Source organism: Clupea harengus, chromosome 7 (genome assembly GCF_900700415.2).
Source record: "Clupea harengus chromosome 7, Ch_v2.0.2, whole genome shotgun sequence".
In the NCBI taxonomy this organism is placed as follows: domain Eukaryota; kingdom Metazoa; phylum Chordata; class Actinopteri; order Clupeiformes; family Clupeidae; genus Clupea; species Clupea harengus.
The window spans coordinates 25,962,806-25,980,982 of NC_045158.1; the positions used below are offsets into that span (position 1 = coordinate 25,962,806).

At 42.2% G+C, this 18,177-nt stretch overlaps 1 protein-coding gene across 1 annotated transcript in view; it reads right to left on the bottom strand.

Moving 5' to 3' along the window:
• Positions 1-15,616, bottom strand: part of LOC116220966 (GTPase IMAP family member 4-like) — a gene marked incomplete at both ends in the record, with an annotated part of 30,078 nt that extends 14,462 nt beyond the window's left edge. Inside the window, one exon of the mRNA XM_031569888.1 lies at positions 15,565-15,616. Coding sequence (XP_031425748.1) covers positions 15,565-15,616 — 52 coding nt within the window. The remainder of the gene's footprint in view (positions 1-15,564) is intronic.
• Positions 15,617-18,177: the final 2,561 nt, after the last annotated feature.

The window sequence follows — 18,177 nt, forward strand, 5'->3', positions numbered from 1 at the left end:
ATATTTTTAGGAATTCTTTACTATGTTGTAATATTATTTACAGTGGTGCAAGAAAGTCTGTGAACCCATGAGATATTTCTGAAAATCTGCATAAATGTCACCTAAAATGTCACCTAAATGTTTCATCAAAACTGACAAAGAGAAGCCAATGGGATAGTCCTCTACAAAATGTGAACCCCTTGCACAACAGTGACTATAATTGAAAAGACTCCCTGGAACCTGGGCTTTTTTCTGTTAATTTCTTTATGAATGACTGGTGAATCTGCTGGACTCAATCAAACTTCACCTGCTGGCTAAGGGGGCGGAGACTATAAATAGTCTGCTCCCCTGGCAGTTCACCTTTTTCCACTCCCTGCCAGTACTCCAGCGTATCCTGAAGTGTGCGTATTCAAGTTAACGTGAGTGGTCAATTCAATTTATCCATTTGATTGTTTAATTTGTATGCCTTTGTGATGCCTTTTTGTGACATGTGCTATGTTGACCAATTCCTTTGTTCTCAGACATGTGCCAGGAGCCATGTAGGATTGTTTGTTGTTTGATTGACCACTCCGTTATTTTATTTAATTGTATTGTTTCTTTGTTTATGTTTTTGATGCAGCACACAGCATAAATATCAAGCTTACAAAAAAGGAAATAAACTACTGGTGTTACATGCCTTCTCCCTTGCATCATTTTCTCACTCCACTCCTTGCCGTTCGGGTCTTCTGACCGAGACTCTGTCTGCTCACCCAACATTCATTCCCCCCAAACCACATCACCCCTACAGTTCCTTCAATAATCAAACATTTCCATGAGCCATTCAACAGTCCCACACAACAGCTGAGAGTCATTGCCCTTCTGAAAGACTCATCCTGTTGAGCTTCACATCATATATAGATGCTCTAACGGTCTTGCTGGAGAATTTCCTGGCACAATGCGCAAATTATAGTTCTTTCAGTGGTGACATGCCGTCAACTCAATTCTCAATTAATCAGTCCACTACCAGCAGGAAGTTAGGGCATCCATATATGGAGTGAACTCAACAGAGGGTGAGTTTTTAAGAAAGACAACAACTCTAAACACACAAGTCGGTCTACCATAGAATGGTTGAGGCAGAGGATATGTTTCAGTTTGAAACGACCAGGTCAAAGTCTAGACTCCAACAGAAATGCAGTGATAGAACATGAGGCAGGTGGATCCTGCAAGAAAGCCCATTAACATCACTGAGTACCTCAGTATGGAAGAACGGGCCAAAAGCCTCCCAACTGTTGTGCAGGAGTGATCAAGAGCTCACTGATTGTTAAAGGGGTTCACAACAGTTATTGGCAGAAAGGGTTCGCATACTTTTTTCAACCTATGGTCAATTAATGTGGGATCAGTTAGTCCTAAAGAAATAATCAAGTAGCATTTTTTACATCTATTGTGACTAAATATTCGAATTGCTTCTCTTTATGTGTTTAAATGTCTTAGATTCAGATCTGATTACGCTTTAGGTCATATTCATGCAGATTATCAGGAATCTCTGAGGGATTCTCTAACTTTCTAGCACCAGTCTACATATTTCACCAAACACCCAATATGATGATGCACTACCTTGATGGGAGTATCTTTGTAAAGAACCTCCTGCAAGTTGGCACCACGGATATACTCATTAGCAATGAGGACGTGTGTCTCACTTCTGGCTACAGCAATCATCCGTACGATGTTGGGGTGAGACAAACGCCTGAAGAAAGAATTGAAACTAAGATTCTATTTTTATGCAATAACACTTTAGATACAAGAATTGATGGCTAATGTTCATTTACGCAGCATATCTTTACTGTATGTATTAGAATATTTTGTTGTTCAGATGTCTTCAATTCTCTCCAGAATGACTGTTAGATATAATGCATGACAACCATAGCTTCAATGTAAAACACGAAGGCGTACTTACAAATGTATACACACATCTGGTCTTACCAAGGTATAATGAATTCATTTGTAGTCACTGGATTGTCTCCTATTTCTATCATCTTGACAGCAGCAGGAGTTCCCTGGTATGATCCTCTGTAAACTGTTCCATAGGAGCCACGTCCGATGCGTTCATCATAATTTACAGTTATTGTCGACTCATCCACAAATGGAGCTTTTCTTTCAAAGACTAAAAGAAGGGGGTACATGACAACATACAAAGGATATATGTATAAGGATTAAGGATTATTATTATCAAACGTATGTACTGTACCACTTACAACTGCATATGCATTACATATTTTATGCGCTCATGAGTAATGTATCAGTTTATGAGGGCTTGATTTCAGCAACTGAGTTTTACTGATTCGTATTTGATAACGGAAAAACATTTGAGGATACTTCAACAAGAAGTTGATGGAACTGCAAAATAGCTATTCTACTCTTGTTCTGTATCATTTGTATCTTTAACATATATTGATGTTTCCTGCTCTGATTGGCTGTTGCATGGTGTTAAAGAAAGTATTAGTATATTTTATCATGAATATCTTTTTGTTTTAAGGTTTTTTCCAAAATGCTGTGTGCCCTGAGTTCTCCATGTAGATTGGACTTTGGAAGACAATTAGCAGAGTCAAGAATGTTAACCCAGAAACCTCACGTATATGTTTACATAAGATAAGAGGGAATTGGGGGGTTGTGGAATGTCTTGTTGCTGGGCAGAAGTAAAGTTCAGCTAAAGTGCAGATATCCTAAAGTGTATCCCAGAATCCTGTCTGCCATCCTGTGTAAACATTAAGAGACAGAGTCAGGGTTGGGGGAAGGTAAACATTCTTATCTCTTGGAACCAGTGGACGGGATGGTACAAGATGGGAGTGTTTTCCTGCATGAACTGTGGACATTGTCTTTGCATAAAATCTGTTACTTTTTACCAGAGAAGTCAGTGATGGCTTGAACAGCGTTCTGAAACCACTGCACTCCTATTGTACGATTGTATGTTGACGAGCGGTCTAGAACCATGCACTCCTCTTCGCCAGAGTAAAAGTTTGATATTTATTATATTCTTGGTTGTGTGAGTCTTAATTCTGAGGTTAATACAGTCCTGAAAAGGGTGAAATAAATATCCCTAACAGTTTGGTCCATTCGATCCGGATCTCAAGAAGGACCAGATGGATGGGAGCAGAACTACGAAAGCCGAGAAAGAAGGACAGAGAATGACCCTGCGTGTTGAATTGTTCGTTGGGCCGGTTGACGGATTTCTGCCCCCACCACACTGCCTTTGACGAGATCCAAATCCAGATGAGACACACAACAAGAATATTACGTAAGTAGCCTGGGGTTACTTATTAGAAAAAGATCGGGGATCTTTTTAAAGAGATCCGGGATCTCTTGTTAGCGCTAAAAAACTTAGTATGGGACTAAGGTTATGTTGTAGGCCTACGTAAATGATGTACATCTGTGTGAATGGAGTAAGTAATTAGGCAAAATTAAAACTTTGGAAAATATCCGGATGTTTTTCATAGACTCAAGAGAAGTATTTTGCTTAATTCAAAAAAACTCACCATAATTAATGAATATGAGTGTGATTGGAGCAAGTGATTAACAGTCTAAAAACAGGTGGAGACTCTGAGTAAACACCTTGCTTGCTTTCCGGTGTCTCCATTTGACCCGTCTGAGGTATTCTGTTATAATCCAAAAAGCTTGAAACATGGGTAATGTGGCAACTAAACTGCGAGGTTGTTTTGGCGAAAAGACTTTCATAGAGAAAAAACACACTGATAACTATACAAAACACGTAGAATACTGTAAAGAAAAACATAGTTTCAGTGGGAAACTAGTTGTAGAAGATTTTGAAAAATTATGTGAAGACATAAATAGAGTGGAGGTTAGAGAATTGCTGAACAGGAACTTTCTTGATTTACCTACATCTGCCCTTCCAGCTTTTAAGACTCAGGCAAGACATGTAGAGAAAGTGACGCAGGCAAAGACAAAGATTCGTGAGGAACAAAAGACAGCTGAAGTTTTTGTTCAAGTAGTACAGACGGTAATGGGAGATGGACAGAGAGGAAGGGGAAGAAGAGGTAAAAACAGAGGGCAAGGCAATGGGCGCAGACAAAACAGAGGCGGCGGCCAAGTACCAGGAGGCAGAGGGAAAAGTCAAAGTAGGGGAAGAGGTGAATATGCACCAAGACAGAGGGGAAATAAAGAAGGAAATAAAGAAGGAAAAAGTAAGGATAAGTGTTATTCTTGCGGAGAAAGAGGACACTGGGCTAGAGAATGTCCCAATAGCGAAAATTCAAGACTAGCCAGAATCCAGCAGTAATAAAAGTAGACATAAAGAGAAAGAGGGGTAAAACTGCAGGCTTGATAAACTATATAGAGCTTTTACTGTGGCCACGTGAAAACTCTATACATTTTATCTGCTTTGTTCATTTGCACGCACTTTTTAGTCTTAAGTGCGTGAAGGGGGAGTTACTAGAAATTATGTAAAGACAACAAAATGCAGTGTAGCATCTATAATGAAGAATAAAGGAGTGGGATTCAGAATAATCACAGAGTGCTATAAATATATAGATATTATAGTAATGAATGGAAATAATTCCAGTGTTGCAGGAATTGTATTTGCAAAAACGAGTTCATTTGTTTCATTAAGAGATTGTTTGGTGCTCCGAGGCGAGACTAAACGTAGATTTGAGGGTTTGATGATAGGTTTGCCGTGCTTGACTGTCCTGTAGTGTAATCGCAAATGTCCGTATATTTTTATTCAGGGTGTGAGCTTGATAGATGAAATGACGAACACGGTTGCGTTGATGTGGGCATTCAGTCATTGGAGCAAGAGTATTGATCGGAACCTAACGTTTTAAATTGATATTTAAAACTAAAATAAGCAAGTGACCAGTTGTTGGCATAGTTTACTTGAAGGTATTTTGTGTAACATCTGTGAAGAGAGAGAGCATTTAAATTGCTGAGAGCGTGACGCGCATGAAACGAAAAAGATCAGATTAAACTTTCTCTCGTTACCTTAGTAGTGCGCCGTCAGAAGGCATAACAAGAAAAAAGTGGAAATATGAGATTGTGATGTGTTGTGAGCGATTGTATGTGCCAAAGTACTGAGTGACTAACATAGCCCGAATTATTGTAGATTGTTTTTAAGACGTAAGATCGCTAACAGCAACTTCGACTTTTTAAACAAACCTGTGTGATTGGCTGTTCAGACGGACAGAGAAGCACACGGGTGGGGGCTGTTAGGGGGAACAGAGAACTCTGGCCTCTGTGCATTCTCACACACACACACGCTGTATTTTAAAAGGAGAGGTGATGAGAAAAATTGTCAGATTGCACATATTAGTGTGATTTTATATAAATGGGCAGCGATTAAGAGTCATGGTGATACTTATGTATCAACTGGGGGAATGGTTAGCATAAGTACATGAGCACTATACAACATATGGATTAAAAACCTATTAAAAATTTTTTTTGTCTGAAATGTGAGATATGTATACATAACTCAATTAAATTTCACAGTAGCAAAAGCACTGTGCAAAACAATAAGACCAACTTTTGGTGTGTCACAAATTATACTACAAACTAGGAAATGTAAAGAACCAAATACTGTTCGAGTTTTTTTGTGTCTCCACAGATACAAGGCCAGGTGAAGGTGAAGGTGACTGGGTGTTCATCAAAATCATCAAATGAAAGAGCTGGTCTGACGACAGGGGGGAGGAAACATATCAAGTGCTACTTGCCACCCCAACAGCCGTCAAGATCGCTGAACGCTCCACCTGGATTCACCTGTCACACTGTCACACTGTAAACTTTGTTCATTTTTTTAGGATGCACCACTAGCGTTGAGTAGGGTTTCGTGCCTCCCTGAGGGGGTAGAGAAATATAGCTCTTTTCCGTCTTAACGTCACCTAACCTCCCGGGAGCGCCCTGGGGGTTAGAGATTCTGCTCAACATAGTAGAGGTGTATCTGTGTTTTTTGTTTTTCTTGTTTATTTGTGTTCATTGTTTTTCTGTATACATTATATAACTCTGTTATAACACTGTTTAAACTGTTACTATTACTATTAATAATTACTACAGGGGTAATGTTGGGTCTATGGTCCTCTACAAGTGTAATTGAGAGAATCCATAAGAGGTGGATTTCATATGGGGAACGTTACTCATCTGTATTTTATTAATTCATGGTATAGATATGCATCTTTGCAGGCGAACAGACTTGATAGGACCAATTGCTATGTATGTACCTTAATGCCAACATCCTACTTTCACCCTAGACTTAAATCAAGGCTACTCTCATTCCAAGCAACGATCTGTGTTGGAGAGAAGTGTGCCCCAGACAACTGGGGCTACAGTAAGCCATCTTAGGATGCAAACGATACCCAGGTGCAGGATCCGAGTAACAATACCCACCCACTAGCAGAACTAAAAAACATGCCACAACCTAGCTGTCACCTTAAGTGGCAGTCCATTCCATATTCCTAATGTGTTTTTCTATTAGTGGAACAACGAGAGTAGGCTCTCTGAGACGGAAACAGTGTAATGAAATTGTCATCGATACTGCTATACTGTCATCAAACACTGCTTCCTCAGCCAACGTCGTACCCTGTCCATTGGGAACATTTCCTTATGTTGAGGTTGGAATGTAGGGCATTGCCACTCTGACAAGGGTACCCCTAAGGTGAGAGAGGTATTGTGGGTGTGTGGTAGTATATGGTACAGTCATCTTCTTCCACACTGGGGTGGCGTATGCGCCCCCGCCCAGGTCATGGACCATTTTTGTGTTGTTAGTGCTATCTCGAGGCAGAGTTATCTCGTAAGAAGAGATTTGCTGTTGAGAAGCATGACAGCGTGTGGGGGACTGACGTGCTGGTGACTAAAAGATTTGGACCACCAGCTCCAAGGTTATTTTGTTTCTGTTCAGGCCCTAGGAGTAAGAAAAGTCATGTTAGGAATGGAAACGTTTAACTATAGGTTAGGATTTTGTTAATGACAACTTAGTCAGCCTGGACGGCCTTAATGATGAGGTCTCGCAGATTCGGCTGATGGTGCTGCAAAATAGATTAGTATTAGATTTACTCACTGCTGCTAGTGGGGGAGTTTTGTGACTGATATCTGTTATATTTGGATATTGGATTATATTCATAGTGTCTCTGTGACTGAAGCCTTACAGCAAATGAAGGTTGTTATGTGATGCTTTATTACAAGTCAAAGTGGTTAATGTTCCGTGGTGAAATCTGGTTGTTTGGTTTACATCTGGTACATGGTGGTAAATGGTGTTGAAAAGTCTGCTCTCTATTGTAGCAATTTGTATACTTTTTGTATTTTTATGAGGTGTATTTCTACATGTTTCAAAGTTCTCATGTCTAGTCTTGTATGTACTTCTGTGTGGAGTGAACTGTTGTCTGGAACCATCAAGATGATGATGCTTTAGTTTAATGATGTTTATACTAGTGTTATTTTCATGATAAACAGGAGGGAAATGTTAAAGAAAGTATTAGTATATTTTATCATGAATATCTTTTTGTTTTAAGGTTTGTTCCAAAATGCTGTGTGCCCTGAGTTCTCCATGTAGATTGGACTTTGGAAGACAATTAGCAGAGTCAAGAATGTTAACCCAGAAACCTCACGTATATGTTTACATAAGATAAGAGGGAATTGGGGGGTTGTGGAATGTCTTGTTGCTGGGCAGAAGTAAAGTTCAGCTAAAGTGCAGATATCCTAAAGTGTATCCCAGAATCCTGTCTGCCATCCTGTGTAAACATTAAGAGACAGAGTCAGGGTTGGGGGAAGGTAAACATTCTTATCTCTTGGAACCAGTGGACGGGATGGTACAAGATGGGAGTGTTTTCCTGCATGAACTGTGGACATTGTCTTTGCATAAAATCTGTTACTTTTTACCAGAGAAGTCAGTGATGGCTTGAACAGCGTTCTGAAACCACTGCACTCCTATTGTACGATTGTATGTTGACGAGCGGTCTAGAACCATGCACTCCTCTTCGCCAGAGTAAAAGTTTGATATTTATTATATTCTTGGTTGTGTGAGTCTTAATTCTGAGGTTAATACAGTCCTGAAAAGGGTGAAATAAATATCCCTAACACATGGTGGTTATTGTGTGAGAATATAAATGCTCATATAGGGGACTGATGGAACTGGAAATATTGCTGTTGTAAGACATTAACTCCTTATTTTGTATCTGCAACTCATTTTGGATGTGTACTCTGTCTCTCTCACTGAGACCTGAACAAGTGGCATGTGAACCCCTCCCCCCCCCCAGATAGGCTCCTTCCTGCTAAGACCCTTTGTGCCATGGTATCACCCCCTCCCCCCATAGGTGAACCCCTCACCCCACTGTCTCCCCTTCCTCTCACTTATAGGTGTGGTCATCCCCTCCCCTATTGTATTCTACCTGACTGAAATGTATAAATGCCAACACATTCTGCTATCAGGTAGGCCTTTCTCTAAGCACCAGCTGAGAGGGGTCTCCACGCCGAAATAAACCTCAGAAACCTGACTTCAACTCTCCGGTCCTTTCTTCAACTAAAGCGTGCTTATTTAGATTCCGTCAAAGTTAACTTGTAAAAAAAAAAACAGTTACCGTTCTCCTCAGCACATCCTCCTGCTTTTCTATGTGCTGGTCTCAAGGGAGGCTTCTGTTGTCCAAAGCTTTGAGTCGAGGCAGCAGCTCTCAGCTGCTTAAAGGGCTTTATGAGCTCAGAATCAAGTCCTGATTTAGCAGAGTTATATCCAGTATCTCCCCTTGAGTAGTCATCAGGTAGGCCTTCTCCAACTGTACAGACAGGGAAAATATGGAATTAATAACAGTCAGGCACAGTCAATCAATATTATAGCACTATGATGATTTTCCATATAATACCTTTATTTCATCAATATAATTAATATGATGTTAAACTTAAATATACATCTATGCAAATCACAAATGGGGAATTTTCATAACATGTGAAAAAAATATATACTGACATTTAGGAGGGTTATCCATACTGCGCCCACCACTGTTTCCTGCCACCATTTCTTCTATCTTCTCCAACAACTCTGTCACCTGGCCACCATCACTCTTATTATTATCTAAAACATGATACCTGTTCCCACATTTCTCTACAACCCACTGCAGAGCCTTTCCTTCTCTCTCGATGTGCTGCTCAATGGTTGTGTTTCCCAAACAGTCCCCACAGGTGAACAGCACTATAGTGTGACTCCAAACTCTCTCACCCAGAAGCTCCAGGTGTTCCTGCACTGCTCTTCTGTGTGTCTCTGTGAATGAAGCAGTCGCATCAATGACCAGCAGTACAGCATGGGGTCCTGGAGGACACAGAGACACACTGAGGGCAATCTCTTGTTTATCACGTTCCGGAGTGTGCACTACAGAAATGTTTTTGAACCATCCGGGTGCCTCCACTACAGTGATGTGTCTCTCTGCTGTTTCTCCTTCTCTCTTCACACACTCAGCTGTTGGTCCTGAGGTATCATACTCCTCTCTTCCCAGAATGGTGTTTCCTGATGAACTCTTCCCCTCCCTTTTGCTTCCCAGCAGTACAATCCTCAAGTCTGAGATATGTGGAGCACCACCTGGAAACAGACATCATGACACTGCTAAAGACACTGAACATCATGCAACATCATATTGATGCACCTGCCTATGGTTTTACTGTAACAGAATAATCATCCACATTGTCAAATATACTATGACCTTGTGTGTTTTCATGCATGTAGATGTGTTTTAGGGTTTATGCTGCTTTGAGTTTGGTGACGATGAGGGATATTGCTTCATGTGTATACAAGAATATTACAAACATGAATGTGTATGATTGTGTGTGTGTGTGTGGGGGGGGGGTGGGTGGTATCTGTGTGCTTGTATGTATGTATTTCTGTTTAGACAGACAGACAGACAGACAGACAGACAGACAGACAGATAGATAGATACATAGAGGTGAGAGCGAGTGGATGACAGAGCGAGAGACAGAGAGAATGAATGAAGTAAATAAGAGCTGTACATTTGTAGGACAGCTCAACATTTCTCTCACCTGATGATCTGAGAGTCTCTCTGTGCTTCTGCACATTCATCTTCCTCTCCTCTGCTCTTCTCTCGTCCTCCTTCTTCATCATCATCAGTTCTTTCATAATCTTTGCATCAAAGTCAAAGTGATGGCCTCTGTTTCCTGCCACCATCTCTTCTATTTTCTCCAGCAGCTCTGTCACCTGGCCACCATTGCTCTTGTTATTCTCTACAACATGATACCTGTTCCCACATTTCTCTACAACCCACTGCAGAGCTTTTCCTTCTCTCTCGATGTGCTGCTCAATGGTTGTGTTTCCCAGCCTGTCCCCACAGGAGAACAGCACTATAGTGTGACTCCAGACTCTCTCACCCAGAAGCTCCAGGTGTTCCTGTGCTGCTCTTCTGTATGTCTCTGTGAATGACTCAAGCGCATTAATGACCAGCAGTACAGCATGGGGTCCTGGAGGACACAGAGACACACTGAGGGCAATCTCTTGTTTATTATGTTCAGGAGTGTTCACTACAAAAACATTTTTAAACCATCCAGGTGCCTCCACTACAGTGATGTGTCTCCCTGCTGTTTCTCCTTCTCTCTTCACACACTCAGCTGTTCGTCCTGAGGTATCAAACTCCTCTCTTCCCAGGATGGTGTTTCCTGATGAACTCTTCCCCTCCCTTCTGCTTCCCAGCAGTACAATCCTCATGTCTGAGATATGTGGAGCACCGCCTGGAAACAGACATCATGACACTGCTAAAGACACTGAACATCATGCAACATCATATTAATGCACCTGCCTATGGTTTTACTGTAACAGAATAATCATCCACATTGTCAAGTGAACTATGATCTTGTGTGTCTTCATGCATGTAGACGTGTTTTAGGGTTGTGTGTGTGTGTGTAGACGTGTTTCAGGGTTGTGTGTTTTGTGTTTCGTGACAATGAGGGAGATCTGGTAGCAGTCGGCTTATGTGTATAAAAGAATATTACAAACATGAATGTGTTCAAGATTCAAGATTCGAGTTTTTATTTGTCACATACAATGAATGTAGTGAAATGTAAAAGGGTCTACGCTCCACACTGTGCAAAAAATAAATAAATAAATAAATAAAAATAAGGAAATAGTGCTGAATTTAAACATTTGAGATCAAGTGTCTCACTGCCTGTGGGTAAAACCTCCTCCTTAGTCTCTCAGTCCTTGAATTTAGACTGCGTAGGCGTCAACCTGACGGCAACAGTGTGAAGAGGCTGGCATTGGGGTGTGATTCATCCCTCATGATGTTTCTTGCCCTCGACTCCACCCTCTTGTGGTAAATATCATGCACGGTGGGTAGGGACGCTCTGATAGTCCGCTCGGCTGAGCGCACCACCCTCTGAAGGTTGGCCTGGTCTTGGGCGGTACAGCTTCCGTACCAGACGGAGATGCATCCTGTGAGGACGCTCTCAACAGCTGAGGAGTAGAAGGTCCTCAGGATGGGAGGGGAGACCTTGAACTTCCTAAGCCTACGAAGGAAGTACAGCCGCTGCCTAGATTACTTTGTCACGTGTTGTGTGTGGAGGGTCCAGGTTAGGTCTTCAGTGAGGTGCACCCCCAGGTATTTAAAACTAGGGACCCTCTCCACAGGCTCCCCGCTGCTTCCGCCGGAAGTCCACCACCATTTCCTTTGTCTTATTGATATTTAGGGCCAGATTGTTGGACTGACACCACAGTGCCAGGTCTGCCACTTGGTTCTGGTAGGGCTGCTCGTTGTTTTTGGAGATTAGACCCAGCACCACGGTGTCGTCGGCAAATTTAATGATGGAGGTTGAGCCTCCAGAGGCTGTGCTGTAGATGTTAGGCGTAGATGTTATACAGCAGCGGGCTCAGAACGCACCCCTGGGGGGAACCTATGTTCAGGGTCAGTGGCCCAGAGGTTACACCACCCTCTACTCTCACCACCTGGGGGCGGTCAGTGAGGAAGCTGAACACCCAGTTGCACATTTGGGTGGTGATCCCCAGTGACCTCATCTTGACGACCAGGCGGAGGGGGACTATGGTATTGAAAGCTGAACTGTAATCAATGAACAGCATCCTCACATAGTTCCCCCCCCCCCACCATCCAGGTGAGTAAGAGTGGTGTGTAGCAGGTTGGAGATGGCATCGTCTCTGCTTCTGTTTGCTTTGTATGCAAACTGGAGGGGGTCGAATGAGTTGGGTAGGGAGGTGCAGATATAATTTTTCACCAGCCTTTCAAAACACTTCATCACTGCAGATGTCAGGGCCACTGGACGGTAATCGTTCAAACATGATGGTAAACTATTTTTGGGCACCGGTACAATAATTTACTTTTTAAAGCAAGATGGGACGACAGCTTTGGCCAGGGATGTATTAAAGATCTTGGTGTACACTGGAGCTAGTTGATCAGCACAGGATTTAAGGACCCTCTCAGGGATCTGGTCAGGCCCGGCAGCCTTTTTCCCATTTACCCCTTTGAACACCCTCCTCACATCACTCTCACTGACTATGAAGGGGGGTTCGGTGTTGTTGGCAATCATGTCGGCCATGACTGCCATTGAGTTATGGTTTTCGCTCTCCATCTCAAACCGTGCAAAGAAAGTGTTGAGTTCATCAGCAAGGGAGGGGTCAGAGCTACACACCGAGCTGGGCTTGTTCTTAAAGTCCGTCATAATCCACAGGCCCTTCCACACACTAGCGGGGTCACCTGCGTTGAAGTCGGCTTCCACTCTGTCCTTATATCGGCACTTTGCAGCTTTAACGGTCTTCCTCAGATCACACCACTTGTTGTTTTTCATGAAACAAACTCCTCCACCCTTGGACTTTCCGGACTCTTCCGTTCTATCCATGCGAGCGATAGAGAAATCCTCGGCGGGTGTGACAGAGTGATCCGGGATAGATGGGGACAGCCAGGATTCGGTAAAACATAAAATGCTACAGTCTCTGACGTCACGCTGGAAGTCAATCCTTGCTCTAATATCATCCATCTTATTCTCTAAAGACTGGACATTAGCTAGCAGAATACTGGGCAAAGGTGGATGGTTTGCCTTGCTCCTCAGTCTGTTTCGGATACCCCCTCATCTCCCTCGGTGTTTGGATTGTTTCCTGGGCTTATCGCTACTCCTGTTATAGCCGTCAGTTTGTCGGAAAATCTCAGCTGGAAACACCGACTTGCTGTCAAAAGACATGCTAACATAATATAGGCCGAACTGATCCCTAATCTCTAAAAGCGTTTGGTGATCATATGTGATCAGACTAAAAGTTTCATCAGTAAAACAAACTAAATATAAAAGAAAAATAGGTAAAAGGCACAGTCTAAACATAGAGACACTGATGGCGTCTGGACACAGCTGCGCCATCACCATGGCCAACCAAATGACAAACATTTTCTTGACACCATATGTATAATTATATATGTGTGTGTATGTTTGTGCTTGTATGTATGTATTTGTCTTTAAAGCGAGAGAGACAGATAGATAGATAGATAGATAGATACATAGATAGGTAGAGAGAGAGAAAGATATTGACACAAGGAGAGAGACAGAGAGAATGAATGAAGTAAATAAGAGCTGTGGTATGTACATTTGTAGGTCCGACATTTGAACATTTCTCTCACCTGATGATCTGAGAGTCTCTCTGTACTTCTGAACCTTCGTCTTCCTCTCCTCTGCTCTTCTCTCGTCCTCCTTCTTCCTCATAATCAGTTCATTCATAATCTTTGCATCAAAGTCAAAGTGATGGCCTCTCTTTCCTGTCACCATCTCTTCTATCTTCTCCAGCAGATCTGTCACCTGGCCACTATCGCTCTTCTTATTCGCTACAACATACCTGTTCCCACATTTCTCTACAACCCACTGCAGAGCTTTTCCTTCTCTCTCGATGTGCTGCTCAATGGTTGTGTTTCCCAGCCAGTCCCCACAGATGAATAGCACTATAGTGTGACTCCAGACTCTCTCACCCAGAAGCTCCAGGTGTTCCTGCACTGCTCTTCTGTTTATCTCTTTGAATGACCAAGCCGCATTAATGACCAGCAGTACAGCATGGGGTCCTGGAGGACACAGAGACACACTGAGGACAATCTCTTGTTTATCACGTTCAAGAGTTTCCACTACATTAAAATTGGATAACCATCCGGGTGACTCCACTACAGTGATGTGTCTCCCTGCTGTTTCTCCTTCTCTCTTCACACACTCAGCTGTTGGTCCTGAGGTATCAAACTCCTCTTTTCCCAGGATGGTGTTTGCTGGTGAACTCTTCCCATTCTTTTTACTTCCCAGCAGTACAATCCTCAAGTCTGAGATATGTGGAGCACCACCTGGAAACAGACATCATGACACTGCTCAAGACACTGAACATCATGCAAAATCATATTAATGCACCTGCCTATGGTTTTTCTGTAACAGAATAATCATCCACATTGTCAGATGAACTATGATCTTGTGTGTTTTCATGTATGTAGATGTGTTTCAGGGTTGATTGCTTTGTGTTTCATGACAATGAGGGAGATCCGGGAGCAGTTGCTTTATGTGTATAAAATAATATTACAAACATGAATGTGTGTGATTATGTGTATGTGTGTGGGTGGGGTGCTTGTATGTATGTATTTGTGTTTAACCCTCTGAAGTCCACGCTCCCTGTGCAGGGATATGGTGGTTTTTATGGGGAATTGCTTTTAAAGCTCAGCCAGTTTTTGTCGGAGAGACATAGAAATTACACCCCCAGAAACCTTGAACCCTTTTCTTTTCAAATTTACACAGTTTGAAACAAATATATAAATAAGCACTTTGTAAGGAGAATAGGACTAGTCTCTTGCACTTTTCAGTCTCTGAGTGAGGTTTCAGCTCCTAACGACCCGCCCATTAGCAAATGACAGCTATTCATATGATAAGGGTATGGTAATTCAGTGATCTCTATTGGGCCATGGTGTGTCAAGAAATCCTGTGGGGGGTACGGGCCACAAAGACATTCCAGGGCCATTAGGTAAGGGCCATTGTTCTTGTCTGAGGTGTCCCAGGTGTGTTTACACCTAACTCATCAATATGCATTTGTAGGGACACTAGTTTTGAAAAGGTACAGGTCACTCTAAAATTATAAATATATAGTAGTGAAACCACACACACTTTCTAAATGCTAAACTCACCTTTGTAAAACTAACACTTATGTTTACAAAGTTCAGAGTTCAAAAGCCTTGCTCCAAAATCTTTACAATGTATTTTTTGTACAAAGTCTGAGCACCTCTGAAAGTATGTTTTTGGAAGGGTTTGTTTAGATTTGATTTAAATTCAATCTTTTTTTACTACATTCCTTTCATTCCCATGTTATTATTGCTGAGGTATTCTAGAATATAATCATACATGCCACTTTTGCCTCAATGTTTTTAGTTAGGTGAAATAAACTAAAATATCAAGGCATGGCAGACTACCTAAGAGAGTGAAAAACAGGCTCGGACTCAGTAGTGTTAAAGAGGGAGAGACAGATAGGAAGATAGGGATAGATAGCTAGATAGGTAGAGGTAAAGAGAGCGAGAATGACAGAAGGAGAGACAAAGATAAAGATTATGAATGAAGTAAATAAGAGCTGTGGTATGTACATTTCTAAGTCAGACAGCTGAACATTTCTCTCACCTGATGATCTGAGAGTCTCTCTGTGATTCTGCACCTTCCTCTTCCTCTCCTCTGCTCTTCTCTCTTCATCCTTCTTCTTCATCATCAGTTCATTCATAATCTTTGCATCAAAGTCAAAGTGATGGCCTCTGTTTCCTGCCACCATCTCTTCTAACTTCTCCAGCAGCTCTGTCACCTGGCCACCATCGCTCTTGCCATTCTTTACAACATGATACCTGTTCCCACATTTCTCTACAATCCACTGCAGAGCTTTTCCTTCTCTCTCGATGTGCTGCTCAATGGTTGTGTTTCCCAGCCGGTCCCCACGGGTGAACAGCACTATAGTGTGACTCCAGACTCTCCCACCCAGAAGCTCCAAGTGTTCCTGCACTCCTCTTCTTTCTGTCTCTGTGAATGACTCAGACGCATCAATGACCAGCAGTACAGCATGGGGTCCTGGAGGACACAGAGACACACTGAGGACAATCTCTTGTTTATCACGTTCAGGAGTGTGCACTACAGAATTTTTTTTGAACCATCCGGGTGCCTCCACTACAGTGATGTGTCTCCCTGCTGTTTCTCCTTCTCTCTTCACACACTCAGCTGTTGGTCCTGAGGTATCAAACTCCTCTTTTCCCAGGATGGTGTTTCCTGATGAACTCTTCCCCTCCCTTCTGCTTCCCAGCAGTACAATCCTCATGTCTGAGATATGTGGAGCACCACCTGGAAACAGACATCATGACACTGCTAAAGACACTGAACATCATGCAACATCATATTAATGCACCTGCCTATGGTTTTACTGTAAGAGAATAATCATCCACATTGTCAAATGAACTATGATCTTGTGTGTTTTCATGCATGTAGATGTGTTTTAGGGTTTATGCTGCTTTGTGTTTCGTGACAGAGGGAGATCTGGTAGCGGTCGGCTTATGTGTATAAAAGAATATTACAAACATGAATGTGTATATTATTGTGTTTGTGTGTGTGTGTGTGTGTGTGTGTGTGTATTATGTATAGCAAGAGACAGGGAGAGAGAAAAAGACACAGGAAGAGTAGGACACAGAGAGAATGAATGGAGATTGGATTGAACAGTTGGTATGTGTAAATGCATGTTTATTTTCGATAGCTGAAAAGTGTGCTCACCTGCTGATGATCTGAGCGTCTCTCTGTGCCTCTGCATCTTCCCCTATTCTGCTCTCCCCTCTTCTTGTCCCCCAGCTCACTCAAAATCTTACAATCAGAGTCAAAGTGATGGGAATAAAGTTATATTACCAAAATACTTATGTCCACAACAGTTCAAAATGAGTTCTGAAATGAGTGTTGAAAGGGAAAGGCCAGTGGCCATGAAATGATGGACTGATGCTCCCACACAACAGGAGAAGCACAGAAGTGCAGTGGCAGAGGGGGTTCAAAGGTCACAACGTGAGAAGCAGTGTTGGGGAAGCTACTGCAAAGGCACAGCTTTGTAAGCTACCGATTACCGCACACTTGATAAAGCTGAACTACAGCAAAGCTCCCAATTACGGCACACTGGAAGAAGCTGAACTACAGCAAAGCTACCCTAGGGAGAAATCTAGTTTGGTTAACTGAAGCTACCTAGAAAAAGTAGTTCAAACTAAAAAGATCAAATTGGCAATGTACAAGTGTTAGGCTTTCTCACAAGGACCCAATCGCAGACCAGGTTGCAGATGATATATACAGGTGAAAACAATTCAGGTAAAACAGATAATGGTTAACAGATGCAAAGGCCGGGAAAAAGCAGAGGGCGGAGTCTCTGGACAATAACAGAACGCACATGGCCTGGGGGGTATTCATCGTAGCTCGCTAAGCTCATTTTCAGGCTAAGATAAAAAACGCCCCTCTTTTTGGTTCGTGGAAGCAACTTTTGATAAATCACCATAGTTACATATCGATTAGCACTAACCTGCTCCAGGGCAGGCTAACTTAAGTGTAGCTGGATAAGCTTGCCACACCCCCGGAAGAAAGAGGGATCCCATTGACCAAGGACTGATATTAGAGTTAGATTAGCGGAGGGAGGAGGAGTTCTTTTGCGATCGCCAAGATCCATTATTCTTGTATGAGCGCTACCGATTCAGCTGACAAGGAATCATTAATTTACAAGACCTTCTCGAGTCATTTATTGCAAACACCACAGTCGAACATTGACTGTCTTGCGCTTTTTTGCAAGTGGTAGCCTACATTTTTGTAGTGTCGGTAATGCGGAGAACAAAGCACTCATAATTATATGAGTGTTATTAGTACACCATAGCATATAATTATTGTAGAAAATGATTAAGGTGGACTCATGATAAGAATAGAGAGAAATACAGACAATTTATTTTCACTGCTTCAATTTATTGCATTTGTTATTAATACATTTAGTCATTTAACAGACGCTTTATTCAAAGCGACTCCAAGGAAATGTAAAACTACATCGAGGAAGGAGGTGAGGGGATTTGAACTGGCAACCATGCAGATTCAAACCGGTAGAGGAAACCTCTGTACCAGTGGACACTTGCCGTCAGGTATTCATACATAGATATCACCCTATAAACATCCCAATACACCTTGCTCTCACAGCGGTGGTGGTGTTGAATTCTGCCATGATTATGGTCTTGTATTCTTCATAAG